Source organism: Fusarium solani (genome assembly GCF_023522795.1).
Source record: "Fusarium solani strain SB1 chromosome Unknown bctg00000010, whole genome shotgun sequence".
NCBI classification, from domain to species: domain Eukaryota; kingdom Fungi; phylum Ascomycota; class Sordariomycetes; order Hypocreales; family Nectriaceae; genus Fusarium; species Fusarium solani.
Window position 1 is genome coordinate 2,226,223 of NW_027072147.1, and position 18,493 is coordinate 2,244,715.

Consider the following 18,493-nt stretch of genomic DNA (forward strand, 5'->3'; position numbering starts at 1 on the left):
GCAGTTCAACCTGATGTTTTGCCGCTTGATGGTTGTTTGTCCTCAAAGGCCATTTGTATAAGTTGAAAGCGGTTCCAATTTTGGTTTAGATACAGTAAAATATGCCAAGGTGGGATGTCTTAGTCCCTCCAATTCATCTTAGATACCTCACATGACGGAACATTGGCTGAGGTGAATGATCAGGTTGCTGGCATTTCTTCTCTGGCCTAGAAATAGCTTCGACATTGATTTTCTACTTGGTCAGGCTGTAATATGTTTTCGTTGTCCTGCGTTCTGAGCAGTCGTGCTGTTGTACCACCAAAGCTGCTGGTTAATAAGCCACGGCGATAAGTTGTACTCACATTTGAGTGAGACAAGCAGCTTCAAACTTGGAACCTTCAACCACCGTTGACAACTCGACATTTTCCTTCTCACAACGAAACTTCAACATGGAAACCTCCGAGAACGCATCATACGCCTTTTACGGCACCGTGATCCACTCAACATCCCCCACCACAATTGCAATCCTCCAAAACACCCTCCTCACCATCTCATCAGGCCGCATCGTCTCCCTCCAGCCAGACACATCCCCCGATAAGCTCTCCTCTCTCAACATCCCCATCATGAAGCTCGCACCTCATCAGTTTCTCATCCCCGGTTTTGTCGATACGCACAATCATGCCCCGCAGTGGATGCAGCGCGGCCTCGGGCAGGGCATGCACATTCTTGACTGGCTTGAGGGCGTGACATTTCCCAATGAGGCGCGCTTTCGGGATATTGAGTATGCGAGGCGTGTTTATGCTTCTTTGGTTGATGGAATGCTTAGGCAGGGTGTTACTACTGCGAGTTATTATGGCTCGCTGCATGGAGATGCTACGTGTGTCCTCGCTGATACGTGTCTTGCAAAGGGTCAGAGGGCGTTCGTGGGCAAGTGCAACATGAACAGGAACTCGCCTGATTTCTACCGCGATGCTAGCACCGAAGAGTCTCTGGCTGAGACGAAGCGGTGTATCCAGCACGTCCGGTCTATCGATCCTGACGGCCATCTTGTTAGATACGTCATCACGCCTCGCTTCGCTATATCGTGTGAGCCAGATCTCCTAGAGGGTCTTGGAGTTGTCGCATCGGAGAATACAGACCTGCCGATACAGACGCATTTCAACGAGGCGCAGCAGGAGATTGATGCTACGCTCTCCTTGTTTCCAGATTTCAGCAATGAGGTTGATTTGTATGCGCACTATAACCTGTTGAACCAGAGGTCTGTTCTTGCGCACTGCACCATCATGACGCCTGCAGAGACGGACAAGTTGGAGGCTCATGGCTGTGGTGTGGCACACTGCCCGACGGCCAACATGACGGTTGGGGGAGGGTTTATGGCTGCTCCTGTACGGGACTTTATGAGGCGAGGCATTAAGGTCGGGTTGGGCACTGATTCAGGCGGTGGTTTCTCGTCGTCGATTCTCGACTCTATGCGTCACGCGCTGATTGCATCATTCTCCAAAGAAGCAGAAACAGAAGGTGCTGACAAAGGGCTGAGCCTAGACGAGGTGTTTTACCTTGCCACGATGGGAGGTGCGAGGGTCATGGGCGTGGGGGATGAGATTGGAAACTTTGAGGTTGGGAAGCAGTTTGATGCCGTTGTCGTGGACATGGATTCTTCGAGGCGGGGTGTGAATGCCCCTGTTGAGGAGGAGGATTCGACAAGGAGGGTGTTTGACAAGTTTCTCATGACGGGGGATGATAGAAACATTGTCGAGGTGTATGTCAACGGTCGAAAGGTGTATTCCATCGAGTAAAGCTACTCGAAATTACTATTATCTTGATCAACACATCTATTACACGGCCTCATCTCCAACAGGCGCCCGTCGCTTCCTCCTAGCAGCATCCAGACTCTCTATCTGCTGGCCGCTACTCGTCTGACGTGGAGTTTCATCGCCGTCGTCTAGCGTGTCAGGTAACCTAACCCTCTTGCCTCCCCAGCCGGCACTCATGCTCAATGTCTGAGCCGCATAGTCAAGATCTCCATCCAATCCGTATCTAAACGCCTCCTTCTCTTGAAGCGGGAGGTGATTAAATCGCCAATCCCACACGGCGGCATATGTAGATCTGTACGAGGCAAACGCCATTATCGAGCCAATCACTCCACCTCCCACGATATCATACCAATTATGCGCGGCGTCTATGGTCAAGGATCCAGCGATGAGCACTGCAGCCAGCAGCGGCACAAACGTGAGGCACAGCTTCCAAAACGCGGGCTTGTGGTCCGCCCAAATTTTGAGCTTTGCGTTTAGCCAGAGAAAGAGGAAGCCGAATCCTGCAAAGGCGGCTGTCGTGTGACCGCTTGGAAACGAGGTTATGGCGTTTTGTATCTTAGACTTGTCGGGCTGCGTGCATATCTCTGTCGTGTACATGACCTTGTGGAACCCAACGCCATTGAGACCAGATGCGTTTCTCTCGGATGCGAGTGATGTATCGGGCATGCAGACGTCTAGAAAGTACGGTCTGAATCCCCCGACGAGTTGCTTGAGCGTTACCTGGAAGAGAGACGCCAATATGACGGACCAGGTGGTTCCCATTATGGCGTTGCTGGCGTCCCATATGGATCTGATTTGTATCTGCGCGAGGAGGTAGACGCTAAACGGTCCGGCGATGGATATGAAGCCCGAGAGCCAGGAGGGGATTGTCCAGCCTCGATCGGGGTACGCCCATTCTGGGTATATGATGTCGCCCGAGGTTGCGTCGAAGGTTATGGGAAAGGTTCGAGTGATGATGACGGGGGTGTGATATAGCTGGACAACAAAGTTAGAAGAGTCGAGGTGAAGGAGAGAGGAAACGTACGCCGAATGCAAGACCGCCGACTACGGCCATGCAGAGAAGATCAATCCAGTTGATCAAGAACCATTGTCGAATAAACAGCCGGATTCTTTGGGACTTGGACTCTGAAGATGGTGGCATGCTGGGCCAAAGAGATCCAGCAACTAATGGACTAATACATGTATAGAGAAGAAGAAAGGAACAAGAAAAAGATCAACAGGAACGAGAAACAAGGTGGTGTTGCTTGATCACGAGGAATGGAATTGAGAGTTGGCTGTCGCGTGCTCCCTTTTGTCTGACGTCATGGTGCACCGAATCCGATCGCGGCGTAAACGTCGATGCAGAGATTGGTTGGACAACGTCTTGATTGATCCTGCCCGTTTTAGTACCTGTAACAAAGGAAAGAGTGTCACAAGTCTTGAAATACAGTCACCGGAGATATTAAAAGTGAAGCCAAAGCCAAGTTCTATTCTAAAGACCAAGGTATAACGTATATCTAGGTATGTATCCATGGTATCAATCATTCAAAAACGCCGTTCCATGCAAATATAATCATCAAATGCCCCCCATATATCCAAAACCAATATCTACATCTGCATATATATCATATACGACATTACTTCTTCAGAGATCCAGGGCCCTGGACACCACGAGCACGGCTTCGTACCCGGACGTCATACTTGAGCGCCTTATCACCAATGGTACCATCCGTGTTGACGGTAGATCCAGAGACACAAGGCGCACCGTTCCATCCCACAGCTGAAACGTGTCTCCATGTCTCGGAGGGGTCAGCCAGCATGCGCTGCGTGTAAAACAGTCGGCAGTTGGCGGCCTCGTACCGGAAGTGCACGGGGTATCCGTCGACGTCGTCCTCGGTGTATCCGCTCAGCGCGTTGACCTTGCCGGCGTTGGCGCCGTCTGTGAGGGGCAGCAGGGGAGGGTCGTCGAGGCTGGGGAATGCATCCTCATGGTCTTGAAGGATCTTGAGGGCCTTCTTATCGTTCTTGACGCCCGAGAGGAAAGACGCAGTCGCAGAAACAAAGTCGGAGTGGAACGAGAGCAGAGTACCCTTGACACCACCCATAGCCTGCATAGCGAGGTGGAGGGGACGTCCACCGATGGCCACTGTGCGGATACCGTAGTTGCGGGTTAACCAACCGGTCAGGACGGTGCAGGCGGAAGCGCAAGTGCCGTCGGTGATGATGAGAATGTTCTCGGGCTTCCAGGGAGCCTTGGCCGCGGGGGTCTCATTACCGGAGTCTTCGTCGTCTTCGAAGCGGCCAAGATTGCTCTGGAACGCCGCAGTCATGTTCTGGCCACCCTTGATCGTGTAAGGACCGAACCACTCCTTGCCCTCCTCGATGGGTTTGCCCTTGGTGTCGATGGGCCACTCGTTACTCTTGGTGATGAGGACATTGAGGAGTGTCTCGTAGTCGGCTTCCGAGGCGGCCGCGAGGGCTTCGGTGGCGCGGTATCGGCCAAAGGTGGTGAACTCGCCATCAGGGAACAGCACTTGGTAGATGGACTGGGCCAAGGCGAGAGAGCCGCCGCCGTTGGCCGAGACGTCAATGATGAGCTTGTCGCGGCCGGCCTTCTTGGCCTTTTCGATGAACTCGCCAAGCACCTCCTCGCCCTCGGCAACGTATTCAGTAAAGTTGAAATCGGCGAGCGTGCTAAAGTCGAAGCCGATGGGCAGGAAGCTCAGGATGGACAGGACAGCCGTCTTCTCGTATCCTTCGCCCTCGAGAAAGTAACCAGCCAGCGAATTCTTGGAGTGCTTGACCACAGGCTTGGGGTATCCAGGAAGATTGGCGCTCGTCGTGCTGGCGGCGCGGCGCTCATTGCCCGATGGCTTCTTGCTGGTCTTGTTGTGAGGGATCTCAAAGTACTCGTGGAAATCCTCGCCAGATTCGATGCCTGAAAAGTCGACGGTAGCGGGGATGGCGATCTCGTTTACAACCTCGAGCGTGCTGCCGTTGTAGAACTTGATGGTGTACTTGTCGGGAATCTCAAACTGAGTGATGAGCGTCGTGCCAGCCATGCCGACGGCGGCACGGGGCAGAGTTGAGAACAGGTTGTTGAACTGAGCGTCGGGGTCGTTCATGTTGTTGGTGTTGTGGGCAGCGTCCTCCTCGAGCCACTTGTAGATGGGGATACCATCGATGCTCTTGATGGCTGAGGGGTAGTAGTCGAGATTGCCTTGGTTACCGCGGACGACATCAATGCTGTGGAACATCTGAGGGAGGCTGAGACCATTCGAAGAGATGGACTCGAAGTCGAGGCCTCGTCGGACATAGAGGAAGGTGTTGAGAAGAGCTGGGGGATAGTCGAAGTGGAGATCGTTGGCGGCCGCGAACTAATACGGTGAGCAATGTTTCAGTAGATGTAGATGCAGATGTCTTACAAGGCTGCGCAGATCAGTCATGACCTCGTACTGACTCTTGTACTTGTCCTTGTTCAAGTTGTCACGGATAGTATCCAATCCACCCAGGACATTGACACCAGGGAAGAGGTATCCCTCTGGAGGATCGGCTAGGACCTCGAGCGTGCTCTGAAAACTGATCAAAGGCTCAAGATAGTCCAGAAGCGCAAGGTCACGCTCCTTGTCGAGGGGAACCGACTTGAGACAAGCAATGCCCACTGACACAGGAATTTGAAGAAAAGCAGCCTTGCCCGGCTCGGTATTTGACTCTTCATACACCTGGCTGAGTATCTTGCAAGGCTCGGCATCGCTATTGGTGTAGTCCCTAGCGGAGATGAAAGAAGGCTCATTCCGACCTTCGTGCATGATCTGCCTGGGTTCGAGAGCGGCGGCAAGGCCCACGAGGGCCAGGACACCAAGGGCAATCATGACGAACAAAAAAAAAACCGATTTGGAATGGTTGAAAGCTGGAGTGATAGAGATGACCTCTCCGGGCGCCTACCAACCCTTATATGCCGGGCCATCCTTCACGAGTCAACACAATGATGGATCCTCTTCCCAAGCGTTTCAACTGCAAAGCCTCAGCCGCCCTGTCTCATCCCAGCCCCAGGAGCTGGGATGTATTCTGCCCTGTGGACGGGGCCGAGTGGCCACCATTACTGCTTAGCGGAGGGGCCGGACTGTGGGACTTGGAGCCCGGCGAGAGCCTCCGGTTGGCTCCGGGTGGTCATGGTCAGGAACCTGGCTTGTTTTAGACGCGGGCTGTGTTGGGATCTCCGCCAGACGCTAGACGTTCATCCAGAGCAGCGGGTCTCGATTGCTGATTTTTACAGGGGGATTCAAGTAAGCACCAAGTTGTAACGGGAAGATTTGATCAATGCGGTGAGTTGGGAGTTTCTTGCTCGAAAGGGCTTTCTCTCGGGTACAGAAGCCGTGAAGGACTTGGCTGAGTTGTTAATACTCCATCAGGCTGTAAGAATCTGTCGAGTCTTACTAGGCCTCCACAAAGAGAAAACTTGGCGTCCATTCCATGACAGTTCACTTAACCTTTTCCCCTCAGCCTTTTGACCCCCCCCTTGTCGATCTGCCTAACGGCTATTTTTACAGTCAACGAGGCTGCCTTTTCTTGCTTGCCCATGTCAGCTTTTTGAGACCTGGAACGAGGCGGGCTTAGCCTCAGCCCAACGAAAGTAGCGCAAGCGTGAAGCCATCGTGACCCGCGCCCCTCTCAAGATTGAGAGGGACTTTGGTGGACCAGATTAGGATGTTTAAACGAGTCGTGGAGAAGGAATCCTTCCGCAGAAAGACGTTGCAACGCTGACAATGCACGTTTTTGTTGTTAAAGATCCGCAACCGATATTTCCGAAACGGACATAAGAATCATGGCAAGGCCATGGATTTTCCTGCCTCCACGTTTGTTGTCCTTTAGCGTAATCAGAGCTGAAATAGATGGCGTTGAGGCGGGTGATGAGTGATCAAGCCCGGTCAAGGCGCAGCCAGCCCAGGGTCATCCCCCAGCTTGCTTACAATCGGGGGCCGGGGTTTTGCTGACGGCGGTCAGGAACTCGATTGTGATGATTTGGCGATGCGCCCTTGTCATTTGAGGGAATCTTGTTTCCGTCTTTGAGGTCGCGTAGGATGTTGTGACTGGGAGGCTGGTGACTGGGGGACCTTGGCTTGTGTTTGTTGTGCGGAAGGGATCGGAGAGGAATGCCTCTGAAAAAGAAAGCAGTGTATTATGTAACCCTCTGAGGCCTTTGATTGTTATGAGGCTGCTTATGATGAATATTTTCCTATTCCAAGACCTTTATATAGTACCATTCCTAAAGAAACAGAGAATATTTAGAAGAATTTAGGTTATACACTTATATCTTATGCACTTGCTTCACCTCCCCTATGATGATCCACGATGAATTCCTTCTCAGTCATCAAGTACCTATTTTACCTAGCTGCTTGAGTGATCAAGTGAGGCCTTGGGGGTCATGTTGAGTCGCCCTCGTCAGCCCCCTATACGACGATTGGAGCGGAAGCATACTACGGCCACTGGAACTTCATGACGACTTCATGGTTTTTGGGGCTATGCGCATAGTTTGCTAACATGTGGGGTGTGGTGGGTGTTATCCGCCCAGGTTGACGATGTCTACGGGAACGCGATAATGGAGCGATGGTCTGGCCATCGGTAGATGATGACGAGACGAGAAGAAACAACCAAAATAGCGACGGGAAAAGGCAGTATGTTTGTTGCTAATTGTGGGTGAACATGCTCGGCTGCGCAGCAGGTGTCTAATCGATCTGACGTAGTTCCTCCGCAAGGGAGGCCTTTTCGGGCAGCCTAAAGTCCGCAGCTCTCAGGCCTTGGACCTGTTCCGCAACTGCAAGGTTCCTCTGAATTTGATCAAATGTTAGGAGTGGTTGTGCTTCCATCTTATGGGTCCGACATGCCGGCCTACTGCTGGCATACTGGAGCAGACACCACGCCTGACACCAGTGCCCAACATTGAGAGACTGACCCTTGATACTCCGACGTTTGGGTTTAAAGTTGTCGATGAATTCTTACTACAGATCGACGATATCATCAAGAAGCGGGAGGAGATGGTGAAGGAACCTGCCGCTCAGGAACGTACCGAGATCCTAGAGTCCTTTCGTAAGCCGGTAGACCGGACCAGATGCAGACACAGGGATTTCTCGATCCTTTGGATTGATAAGTATTTCTCCAGAATCATGTCATGATGGATCTTTAGTCGATCAACTGATGTCCCTGTACGCTGGTCGTGGGGGAAGCAGTGGGCTACCTCCCTCTGGTCAACAACTCAGAGCTTGCAGCCGCTTGGCTTCGGCAAGGTTCTCAGAGCCTATCTACCAAAGTCCCTTTGTTGACACTAAGAAAGATCTAGGTTGGAATGTACTCCAGGCAGAATTCCATTAATGGCGTCTTTATTCATAACCAGCGTAACATCTCATTCTGGATTATAGCCATCCTCGCCAAGTCATCCCTGCGTAGCCATCAACGGCGACGTAGCCAAACACTCAAGTCTGCTCCGCCTGTCCCTTTCTCTTTCCATAGGTCCAGCAGTCCCGGTATCGCCTGGGGCAATCGAGTTCATGACCTCCCACGCGTCCACAGCGCAGACATTTGCTGCCCTGCATCTGCCCCTGCGACTCCTACACAAACCCTTGTCAGTGCCATCTTCCATTTGAGAGATGCGAGTCTACGACACCTTTTTGCCCTCCTTCTTTGTCTGCTCATTCATCTTTTCTACTTCTGCTCTTGTTTCCGGTTGTTTGTCGGTGTGGTTGGGAGCGCCCATGGACAAGTGCCGCGTGTAGGGTGCGAGGTTGCGCAACCGGTCCAGAGTAACTCGTGAGTTTCTTGGTCCAACACTGAGATGGAGATGCATTCGATTCTTGGTGATTAGATGTGGTAAACAAGTTGAGATGAGCAACGAGAGGCACGGTTTAACTGATAAAGTCAGTCGTGAAATAAACTCAGTTTGCACGTGCTTGTTCGCCTGTAACACTTGTAGGTACAGATACCAGGCAGCATCCAACCGTTGGATAGAGTGCCCTTCAGAACTTACTTCAAATAGGGTTGGATCGAGACATCCGGTCTAGACGGTCTGCCGCTGTGATGGCGTCCCTCACAGCTTCCGGTTGTGTGATGGCGATAGTTAGGTCTTCCTGCCTCTCAAATTGAATCTTGTCCCATTTCAATCGTGACTCTTAGCTCTCGATATTACGAGAGGGAAGACAATGCCATATAATTGGATGAGATCTGTTATGTAGGCAAGGGAGCTGGAAAGCTTTGTCCAACCTTGAGGCACTCTCTCAGCACCAAGAAGGCCTTGATAGCAACATCAGAATAAACCAGCCGGTCTATTGGCCTATTTTTTGATCTCGAGTCTCAATTGCGTACTCTAGTCTTGAAAACATGTTGATGTGATTATCTGATGCTACTGCTCATTCTATATCCAGCCCAATATAACATCCAGCCTGAAACTCCGGCCCCAGCGAACAAAGGAAACACTATACTATGCAAACATGACCAACAGACTTAGTAACCAGACTTGGCCAGCTTTTCCTTCTCACTCATGACAGTATCCTCATCCTCCTCCTTAACCTCCGGCTTCATGTCTGTATAGCTGGGGAGCTCCTCCTTGGGCTCTTCGGTCTGTTCTCGGGTCTGCTGAGCGGGCAGCTCGGGCTCATCGGTGTACCTCTCCTGCTTCTCGGACAGGATAGCATCTCCAGGAGGAGGAACGCTTCCAACCGCCTGGACGATAGTTCTGTCGTAGTCGGGTCGGCCCTCAATGGCTCGGAGCACCTCAAATAGGGGCTTCGCACTCATCGGCCAGGCGACGTCCTCGGTCAAGATCTTGCGGGCGGTGATGCCGCGCTCGTTGTAGAAGGCAGAGTTGGCATCTCCTCGGCTGACGATGATGGTGCCATCAATCTGAACGCCTGCCCACAGTCCCCGGCTCTTCATGTAGCTCCACACTGGTCGTGCAGTCTTGGTGACAGTAGCCTCGACACTTCCGCCGGTACCGAGAGGTCCGATGGCGATGGAACCCTCCGCACCGAGGGACAAGCGGGGCTTTGTAAAGGCGGCGACCTGTTCGGGGGTGTTGAGGACGCAGACGCAATCGTAGACATCGAGGCCAAAGACGAAGCCGGCACCAAGGGTGCTCACGATGAAGGACGAGGGAGGAGACCAAGTACCGTCGGGTCGGCGAGCGACGACAACGCCAGAACCGCCAGCGAGGGAGCCGTGGCAGGCACCAGCGCGGAGGACGTTGAAGATGGCGAGACCGGCGGCGCGGTGGAGGACGTGAGGGGGGATCTTGACCATGGACTTGCGGGTGAGGCCAGTGGGATGCATAGGACCACTGGTCTTGGGAGGGGTGGAAGAGCTGAGGTCTGTAGATAGGTCAGTATAGTTGGTGGTTCTTGATGCTGGGTACTCACTGGTGAAGCTATGGAGGATGCGAGCGGCTTTGTTGCACTCCTTATCCATAGTGGTAGGCCACCATCCCTCAGCACCGATCAAGTTGGCGGCCTTGTTCAGTGGCCAGCCAGCCTTGGAGCTGATTCTGTGAAAGTGGTGGCCCTTGGCCTGCTTGCTGGAGGCATCTTGGGGTTGTTGCTCCGACGGGGTAGGCTGCTGGTAGTCCGGCTCGACCGTGTAAGTGGGAGGGGCCTGGCCAGACTGCTTGAGAGGATCGACGGGCTCGTTGGTGGAGTAGACGACAGTCATTTTGCTTGATGAGATGCGGCGATGTAGAAATTGAGTATTATGTAGAGTAGAAGTAAGGATTGAAGGTTATTGTGTGTATTGCTTGATCTGATCATTCCAAATCGACGGGTTCATGGCAGCCTTATATCACCCTCGCCTCCCCCAAACCTCGCACTCTCTTTCGCACCGCCCTACGCAATGCATACTAATCACAATAGACTATTTCGGTGGGCGCAAGGCACCAGCGGATCAACATTGGCAGCCGCTGACCGCAGTCGGAGTCCCGAGATGGGTGTGCGTTGCGTGGGAGCGTCGTGGACGAGCGTGGCGCAGCACCGAGTTTTGGGAGAGCGAGCGATGCGAGAGGGCGATTTTTGGTGACGCGAGGGTTGGGAGGCGAGGGCGAGGGGCGATGGAGCGGGATTAGGCGGGTACTCGTGAGACAGCGAGAGAATGGTGGCGTGCTAGGTCACTCGATAACAGGGGTGACTTGTCTCGCTGCTCGCTCAATGGCACTAGGATTTCTCTCCTCCTCTTCGATCCAGTTAGATCGCTTGTCTCCAACAACCAGAAACAGTCGGTGTGGCTCAGTTGGTTAGAGCGTTGGTCTCATAGCATGACTTGGCCCAAGGTCAGGGACATCCAAAGGTCGAGAGTTCGAGCCTCTCCACCGACAGTTCTTTTTGCGTTTCCCAGCAAATCTAGGCGTATTTCTTTTTGTCACTTTACACCAAGTCTTGTTGGTTTCTCAGCCGTGTCAGTCCCATGGGAATCATGTATTAGTTAGTGTCTGCATATTTTTGCCTCCAAGTGGGTGGCTTAGAGGTGTTGCTATATGTTTTCCTGTTAGTAACCCCCTGTCGTGGTGCATTTACCCTGCGTCTGAGTCGGCATGTGTCGAACTCTGTAACCGATCTTTGATGCAACTCGATATACTACGTAGTGCTCCGTAGTATAAAAAAAAATGTTTTTTTGCGCTTGACTCGTTCACAACAAGAACTAATACGCCTTCATCTAGCAAGTAGCGCCTACCGACATTGGCTTGTCTTATTGTCCCGTCCTTCATGTCTTGTCGAGAGCAACTCGTGGCGGGGCTAGCCAAGACTGCGCTCATCGACATTAACAAACACGACCAGATAATAATTGTTATGATGAACGGGCTCAGTTTAATAAATGCTTATCTTCTAAACGCCACGGAGGATAGAATCGCGCTCCTTGGATTGTGATAGGACCGCGGGCGGATGTTGGCCTGGTACCCATGTGGTACAAGCAGGGGTCTGTCCAATATCAAGGCACACGGCAACTGGCAAACCATGAAGAATCTGCCTGCAAAGTTTTGCCTCTCAGCCTCTCTCCTCAAGTAACCCGCCCTCAGAGGCACTGCGTTGCACCAATTAAGACCCCTGATCCACCTTCCTCAACAAGCCGACCATGGCCTCCAAGAAGTCATAGACCTCCTCGACAAGTCGGCCGCCCTCTGCCACCGCATCACAGCCTGGCCTGAGGCGAGGGCGTCACCGGATTCCCCCGTTGCTATCCTCCTTGACAGGCGCGCCAAGTATTTGCAAGAAGCCGTGTGTTGTCTCCAGACGAAGCTGCTCGACGCCAAACTGAGCCCCGGAGACCATGTGCCGACGGACGTTGTGACCCAGCTGCCCATAGTACGCGTACAACTCTTCAAGGTTCTCAACTTGGTCGATTTGTACGATCGCTACTCGGCAACTGGTTAAGATGGTGGTTTGAATGCTCTGTTCGCATCCAAGTTTATCCTGGGGCATGATGGAGGTGCTTGCTCGGCGTTTCCTTCACTGGGGCCTGATGTTGCTCAGCGGATAATGGCATGGCTCCAAAGGCTGCTGCAGACGATGGAAGTCGGCCAAGCCCGAAGTATCTCTAAAGACGAACCTATCCGATTCTTCAAGAAGCAGCGGTCAGTATTCACAGTTGTGCCCAGTGCCAAACGATGGAACAAGGAAGCCTGCTGTCCAGAGAGCTAACATTATAAAAGGAACGATATAAACGTCTACTTCTCCGAGATTGCCGCCCGGCTCGATCCACGATACGCCCATACATACCTTAATATGGAAGACGTCCCATACGATCACGACTTCTCCTCCAGCATATCAAGAGGCAGCTCTGCCCTGGTTCGAAAGGTCAAGCACCGGCGCACCGGCGAAGTCTTGGCCATAAAGACCTTCTTCAAAGAGAGCGACAGGGGTTAGATCCTTCATGAGATTGGCATCCTCGAAGTGTGTGACCACCCAAACATTCTGAAGCTAGTCGAGACCTTCACCATGGCGACCGAAGACGAGGATGACAAGATAAATATCGTCATGAGACCCTGGGCTCCGTTTACGCTTCAAAAGTTCCTGGAATCGTCTGAAGAAAAGAGACGAGCCCAGTGTCCCTGGTTTCAGCCTGGCTCGCCCCAGTCTGACTGGTGCACCTACCGCATCATGCAGCAACTGGCCGAAGCCGTTGCATACCTGCACCGCCGGTCCACCAAGCACAAGGACATCAAGCCAGATAACATCCTCCTTCATGAGCCAGAATCTATCCCACCCCGCGCTATCGTTGCTGATGTTGGAGCCAGCAAGGTTCTGGTCCACAACGGATCTACAAAGTATGACGACTGTTCGTACCCGTATCTGGCCCTGGAGCAAGTCAAAAAGAGGGATAGCAGCATCCGTGCAGACGTCTGGCAGCTGGGATGCTGCTTTGCTCTGCTGCTGGCTGTGTCCAAGGCTGGAACGTTGGGGTACAGACGGCTCTGGATCAGCTTCTCGCGGTCGGGAGAGGATTGCTCGTGTCAGATTGCGGGTGAGCATGGTCACTTTATGAAGAGCTTCAGAGACATCTTCTCCCCTAGGTCTTGGGCAGACCGTGAAGCGTCCTCACTTGTGGCTAACATGCTGGATCCGGTTCACGAGACCCGAATCGATATTGAGGAGGTCCTTGCTTCTGTAGGGGCCCTACTCCGTCAGTCACGAAAGGATGGAACTGACGACGTGGTTATGACTGAGTGAAGAAATGATGGTAGGAGGTTTATCTGGTAAGAGATTAGTTGGAAAAGGAATTGGTCGAGGAAAGGGATTGTTTGAGTGAGCGTCTACTTCTGCCTGGGAGGACATTTTATGACATAGCATTCGGCACACATCATCTATGGCTTATTTTCTAGTATAAGAATTTGTAGTGATTTGAAGTCTCTATAAGAGCTCTTTTTTACCTCCAACTATTTACTTGTCCTCCAAGATTGCTATCCAGAAACAACAGAGGTGCTACTAATGTGATTCCAGCAAAGATGACCCTCAAGGCATTACTCGATATTAGAGTCAAGGTATCAAACACTCACTAACATTTACTGTACAATGCGGTAAACGGAGTTATTTGCTTGTTCAGATGATGATAGTTTGCATTGGAGGCAATCAGGAACAAAAGGGTCGATTATTTACACTCATTAGATTATGACTAGTATACACACTCTACACACTCCTTATCCACTAATCGGTCGTCGGCTCTACGTACTTGACCATGCTAACCTCATCAATCAAGAAAGAAACACTCTCGCAACGGGATATGATGGCGACGCCAGGCGAATTGTTGATCATTGATTGCTGGTTGTACCGGAACATGGCCCGGACCTCGTGCCAGTTGTTGACGGCGTTGCCCACGTTTATGACCGAGGAACCCAGGGCTATCCAACCGCCGCCGCCAATAGAGGGCGCCAACGTGATATCGGAGCAGGAGTTGTCGGGCACGCGGATGCGGATGCTGACGATGTACCTCCCCCGAGTTCGAGGCGGGTATTGTCGATGGTCTGGTAGATGCCCCAGTCCTCGCCCAGGGCGTTGTCGCTGTGCTCGTAGGTGCCTGACTGCTGACCCACGTAGAACTGATCTGTCGAGATGCCTAAGCTGCCCGGGTTCCGAGTGCTGAAGATGCCCCACGGCTGAGGGGTGCTGGCCTCGAAGCCTCCGTTGACGATGAGGTTGGTTTCCTGTGGCTCGGGCTCGGCCGAGGTAGTGGTAGACTGGAGGGCCGAGGCTGTGGTGAACTCGGCGGAAGCTGTGGACAGCGCAGAAGTCGTGGCAGTCGTGGACTCGGTACTCTCAGTGGAAGCTGAAGATAGAGTTGCAGAAGCGGTAGCGGTCTCGCTAGCTGAGGCAGTTGTCGATTCGGTGGTTGTAAGGACAGTGGTGCTCTCGGTGGTAGATAGAGCAGAAGAAGTAGTGCCAGTGGTAAAGTCTGTAGCCGAGGTGGTACTACTCTCAGTAGAAGCCGTTGACGTCGTCTCCGAGGAAGCAGTAGTGGTACCGCTTAGAGAGGAAGAAGACAAAGGCGGCAAGCATGGTGAGGCCAATACTCCACGAGCCAAAGCCAACAACGGAAGCGCAAATATCTCGGACCTCATGGTGAAAAAGCCAACACACAAAAAGATTGCTTCAAGAGAAAAAGAACGAGTGACAGTGAAGACTTACAGGAGTGAAGAAAAAGAAGCTTAAAAATAAGAAAGGAGACGGTGCAGTTTTGTTGTTGACCATGGCTGTCCTGCCGGGTCAATAGTTTGTCAATAGCGCACTTCAGAAAGCCCGCAGTGGCGCAAGTTGTAATTTCCAGCAGCTGTCAGCTCTGCGAGTTTGGACCAACCGGCGGGAGGTAAGTTAGTAACTCTGGAGAAGAAATGGAAAGAGGCTTGGCATTTTGGCTGTTGGGAGGAGGCACTGAGGCTTCTGCAGCGCCGTTGGCCTGAGATTGTCGACCAAAAGCCATGGTGTGGGCTGGAGATGGCACCAAGCACTGGCTGAAGCGGCCACTGTGCCTTGGATGTAGAGCCGAAGCTCGTCAACCTATTTTAGAATTGAAGCATAGGTAGTAATGCATTCATCAATAGGTAAGCAGCTGCGGTTTGGCTTGCTGGTGATTGATGTGTAAATCGTGAGTTGTATCGTGACTTGACTGCCCGAGATGGTTGTTCCCCTGCCGATCTCGACAAGAGGCGTCCTACCACAGCGCTCATCAACCAATCAGAAGCAAGCCTCTATGGCTCAGTGGTAGAGCGTATCACTAGTACCCCCCAGTGGTCATGATAAGGTCCCAGGTTCGATCCCTGGTGGAGGCATTCAACCAGCTTCTTCAGATTCTTTTTTGAAGCTCATTCTTTTTGAATGCCCCTGTCTCGGATGTTTTGCTGTATCCGTGCGGTCCCTTTTTTGTTCCTCGCAGGGCTGTAGGGCCCTTCCCCGGATGACCAGATTCCCGAGTCCGAAGGAAGGTACGTACCTCTATAACTCGACCAAAGGACGGCACGCTCTTCCCCCACGTCATCTATTGCCTGGAGCTTCCGAGCCGTGGGAGCTCTCCTCCATCATGACAGCTCCACCATCACCATCAAAAAGTCCAATTTTCTCAACTCGAGCTCCATTCATTCTGTAACCCACATCTCACACGAGATCCTCCCGTACTTGTGCAAGGGCCAGCTCGCTCGTATATCCCGACAGCTTCCGCTACCATGCCTGCCGAGGACTCCCGCTCGTACGGCGACGCCGCCCACGAGACTGCTTCTGGCTTCATCGCCTATGCCCGCAGCTCCGTCGATCGTGTTGTATCCCCTGATTCTCGCGAGCGCGCGTACAAGAACACGGCCTCCTTTGCTTCTGACCGGCCTTTTCTCTTTGTGAGCTCCCTTGCTAATGCCCTCCCTTGAAGCTACCATCAATCTGACCTTGATCAGTCTGTCATTGTTTTTCAGCTTCTCTTCGCCTTCCTCCCAATTCTTCTCTTCATCACATTTAGTCTCTCCACTGTCGCCTTTGCCCTCGGCGCTGCCGTCCTCTTTTCGCTCTTCTGGATAGGCGTCGCCCTCATGATCCTGGTGCCCACCCTGCTGGTCACATCGTCCATTGCCGTTCTCGCCTGGGCCTGGGCCGCAGGAAGCTTCATCGTTCTCCGGTGGCTGTATGAGCATGTACCCATTGGGGGCAAGGGCAGTGAGGTCGCCGTCAAGCAGGAGAATGGGAGCTAGACCCAAACAGTCTTCTTTCCAGGGCGTGGTGTTTTCTTTTCTTGTGGCAGTTATGTTTGGGGAACTGGAGACGAAGAAGAAGGTTTATGGTAATGGGAGATAATCAGCGTTTTTCCGACTTTCGTGTCTAAGTCTTGTACGACACGATGGATTGATGGACACGGATAGGTTCCAACAATAGCGTCAACACTTGTGTTTAGCTGGTAATAGGTGATGGCAGGTACAATACATCACATCATTTCACTTCCACATTGGTAAACTCGCTGTCACCTCCCAATCACTTGTCCTTGTCAAATCACACGCATGTTGACAGTCAACTTCTATTCCACATTACAAGCAGAGCCGTCCGTCTATCGAGCATCCCAACCCAGTGATAGGTACATTACAAATACAGACCCTCTGGCTCACCCTCCTGCTTGGTGCGGAGCACTCTCTCACGCGCCGATCGGAAATCCGCCATCTGGACGCGCATTCTCCGCTCTCGGAGAGCCAGCAGACCCGCCTCGGAGCAGATGGCCTTGATATCGGCACCAGAAAGATCGTCCTTCTGCGAGATGAACTCCTCCAGATCAACATCGTCGTTCAAGTTCATCTTGGACGTGTGCAGTGTAAAGATCTTGCGCTTCGTGTTCTGGTCGGGGTTCTCGAAGAGGATCTTTCGGTCGATCCGTCCTGGTCGGATCAGGGCAGGGTCCAGACTCTCGATCTTGTTGGTGGCCATGATGACCTTGACGTCACCTCGGTCGTCGAATCCGTCCAGCTGGTTCAGAAGCTCCAGCATAGTTCGCTGGACTTCTCGCTCACCGCCCGACGTCGAGTCGTATCGCTTCGTACCAATGGCATCGATTTCGTCAATAAAGACAATAGACGGGGCGTTTTCTCCAGCAACCTGCTGCATGTTAGTAGAGGCTACACCTTTCGGACAGCTAAACTTGCCTGGAAAAGCTGTCGCACAAGTCTCGGTCCATCACCGAGATACTTCTGGATCAGTTCACTGCCCACAATGCGCAGGAAAGTGGCAGACGTTTGGTTGGCAACCGCCTTGGCCAGCAGCGTCTTTCCTGTACCAGGAGCACCGTAGAGAATGACACCCTTGGGAGGCTTGATACCCATCTCCTCGTACAGCTCAGGATGGAGCAGCGGCAGCTCCACAGACTCCCTCACTTCCTGAATCTGCTGCTCGAGACCACCAATGTCGGCGTATGACTCGGTAGGAGCCTTGTCAAGCTTCATGACACTGACGATAGGGTCGGCATCATCTGTCAAGACACCAACAATGCTGACACTCTTATGATGCAGAAGAACACTGGCACCGGGCTCCAGCAGGTCCTTGTCGACGAAGCTCATGATGCTGACGTAGTACTCAGGACCAGTCGTACTACTGACGATCGCGTGGTCATCGTCAATCAGCTCCTCCAAGGTTCCGACGCCCATGGGGCTTCCTCGCATGTCATCAACGCGACCTCGCTCATCCGCTAACCGGTCGATATCCGCATCGGTGGCGGCGGTCTGGCCCTCCTTGGCAGCCTTGGCCTTGCGTAGACGCTCTTGGTTCTCGACGTACTCCTCCTCAAGCAAGAGATGATCGTGGATTCGCTGCATTCGCAAGAGACGGAGCTTGCATCGGCTGGTCGGGTAGACGGCGGGAAGCTTCTGGGCGGCGCTGGTGCCACCGGCCTTTCTCTTCTTGCGGCCAACTCGAGTCGTGGGTCGGGGCGGAGGTTCGTACTTGGGCTTATCCTTCTATGAGGCGGTTAGAGCAGCATTCATCAAGTATCCGCGATGCACTTGCCTTCTTGTCCTTGTCATCGCGCCCATCTCCCCCCATGCCAGATTGACCTTGACCCTGTAACGACGTTAACAGCTGCCAGAGGACCGTGTGCGGTCACGGAAGCTCACCATCTTGGCTTATCTAGCTCTAGGAGCTCAAGTTCTTCTGATTATCGATAAAAGAGACGCTCGCGATGTTGTTGTGTGGAGGTGTGGCGGAGGTGGTTGTTGTGGAAGATCGAGGTCGAGGCTCCAG

The 18,493-nt window shown here is 52.7% G+C and overlaps 8 protein-coding genes across 8 annotated transcripts; 3 read left to right on the plus strand and 5 right to left on the minus strand.

Moving 5' to 3' along the window:
* Positions 1 to 428: 428 nt before the first annotated feature.
* Positions 429 to 1,775, plus strand: MRS44_014766 (uncharacterized protein; the record flags this gene model as incomplete). Its single annotated transcript, XM_046280209.2, has 1 exon — positions 429 to 1,775. One exon carries the CDS (start codon positions 429 to 431, stop codon positions 1,773 to 1,775), a length of 1,347 nt encoding a protein of 448 aa, XP_046127859.2.
* Positions 1,776 to 1,814: 39 nt separating this feature from the next.
* Positions 1,815 to 2,934, minus strand: MRS44_014767 (uncharacterized protein; the record flags this gene model as incomplete). The annotated part of the gene is made up of 2 exons (XM_046277221.2): positions 1,815 to 2,768; positions 2,818 to 2,934. 2 exons carry the CDS (start codon positions 2,932 to 2,934, stop codon positions 1,815 to 1,817), a joined length of 1,071 nt encoding a protein of 356 aa, XP_046127860.2.
* A 475-nt stretch (positions 2,935 to 3,409) lies between these two features.
* MRS44_014768 (uncharacterized protein) lies at positions 3,410 to 5,644 on the minus strand (the record flags this gene model as incomplete). Its single annotated transcript, XM_046271408.2, has 2 exons — positions 3,410 to 5,149; positions 5,198 to 5,644. 2 exons carry the CDS (start codon positions 5,642 to 5,644, stop codon positions 3,410 to 3,412), a joined length of 2,187 nt encoding a protein of 728 aa, XP_046127861.2.
* Positions 5,645 to 9,266: 3,622 nt separating this feature from the next.
* On the minus strand, positions 9,267 to 10,466 carry MRS44_014769 (uncharacterized protein; the record flags this gene model as incomplete). The annotated part of the gene is made up of 2 exons (XM_046279647.2): positions 9,267 to 10,129; positions 10,178 to 10,466. 2 exons carry the CDS (start codon positions 10,464 to 10,466, stop codon positions 9,267 to 9,269), a joined length of 1,152 nt encoding a protein of 383 aa, XP_046127862.2.
* Positions 10,467 to 11,758: 1,292 nt separating this feature from the next.
* On the plus strand, positions 11,759 to 13,471 carry MRS44_014770 (uncharacterized protein; the record flags this gene model as incomplete). Its single annotated transcript, XM_065618543.1, has 5 exons — positions 11,759 to 11,805; positions 11,845 to 12,147; positions 12,298 to 12,375; positions 12,454 to 12,662; positions 12,726 to 13,471. The coding sequence occupies 5 exons, from the start codon at positions 11,759 to 11,761 to the stop codon at positions 13,469 to 13,471; spliced, it is 1,383 nt and encodes a 460-aa protein (XP_065474615.1).
* Positions 13,472 to 14,139: 668 nt separating this feature from the next.
* On the minus strand, positions 14,140 to 14,856 carry MRS44_014771 (uncharacterized protein; the record flags this gene model as incomplete). The annotated part of the gene is made up of 1 exon (XM_046284679.2): positions 14,140 to 14,856. One exon carries the CDS (start codon positions 14,854 to 14,856, stop codon positions 14,140 to 14,142), a length of 717 nt encoding a protein of 238 aa, XP_046127864.2.
* A 1,098-nt stretch (positions 14,857 to 15,954) lies between these two features.
* Positions 15,955 to 16,467, plus strand: MRS44_014772 (uncharacterized protein; the record flags this gene model as incomplete). Its single annotated transcript, XM_046277222.2, has 2 exons — positions 15,955 to 16,119; positions 16,177 to 16,467. 2 exons carry the CDS (start codon positions 15,955 to 15,957, stop codon positions 16,465 to 16,467), a joined length of 456 nt encoding a protein of 151 aa, XP_046127865.1.
* A 382-nt stretch (positions 16,468 to 16,849) lies between these two features.
* Positions 16,850 to 18,369, minus strand: MRS44_014773 (uncharacterized protein; the record flags this gene model as incomplete). The annotated part of the gene is made up of 3 exons (XM_065618544.1): positions 16,850 to 17,356; positions 17,422 to 18,210; positions 18,367 to 18,369. 3 exons carry the CDS (start codon positions 18,367 to 18,369, stop codon positions 16,850 to 16,852), a joined length of 1,299 nt encoding a protein of 432 aa, XP_065474616.1.
* Between the last annotated feature and the right edge of the window lie 124 nt (positions 18,370 to 18,493).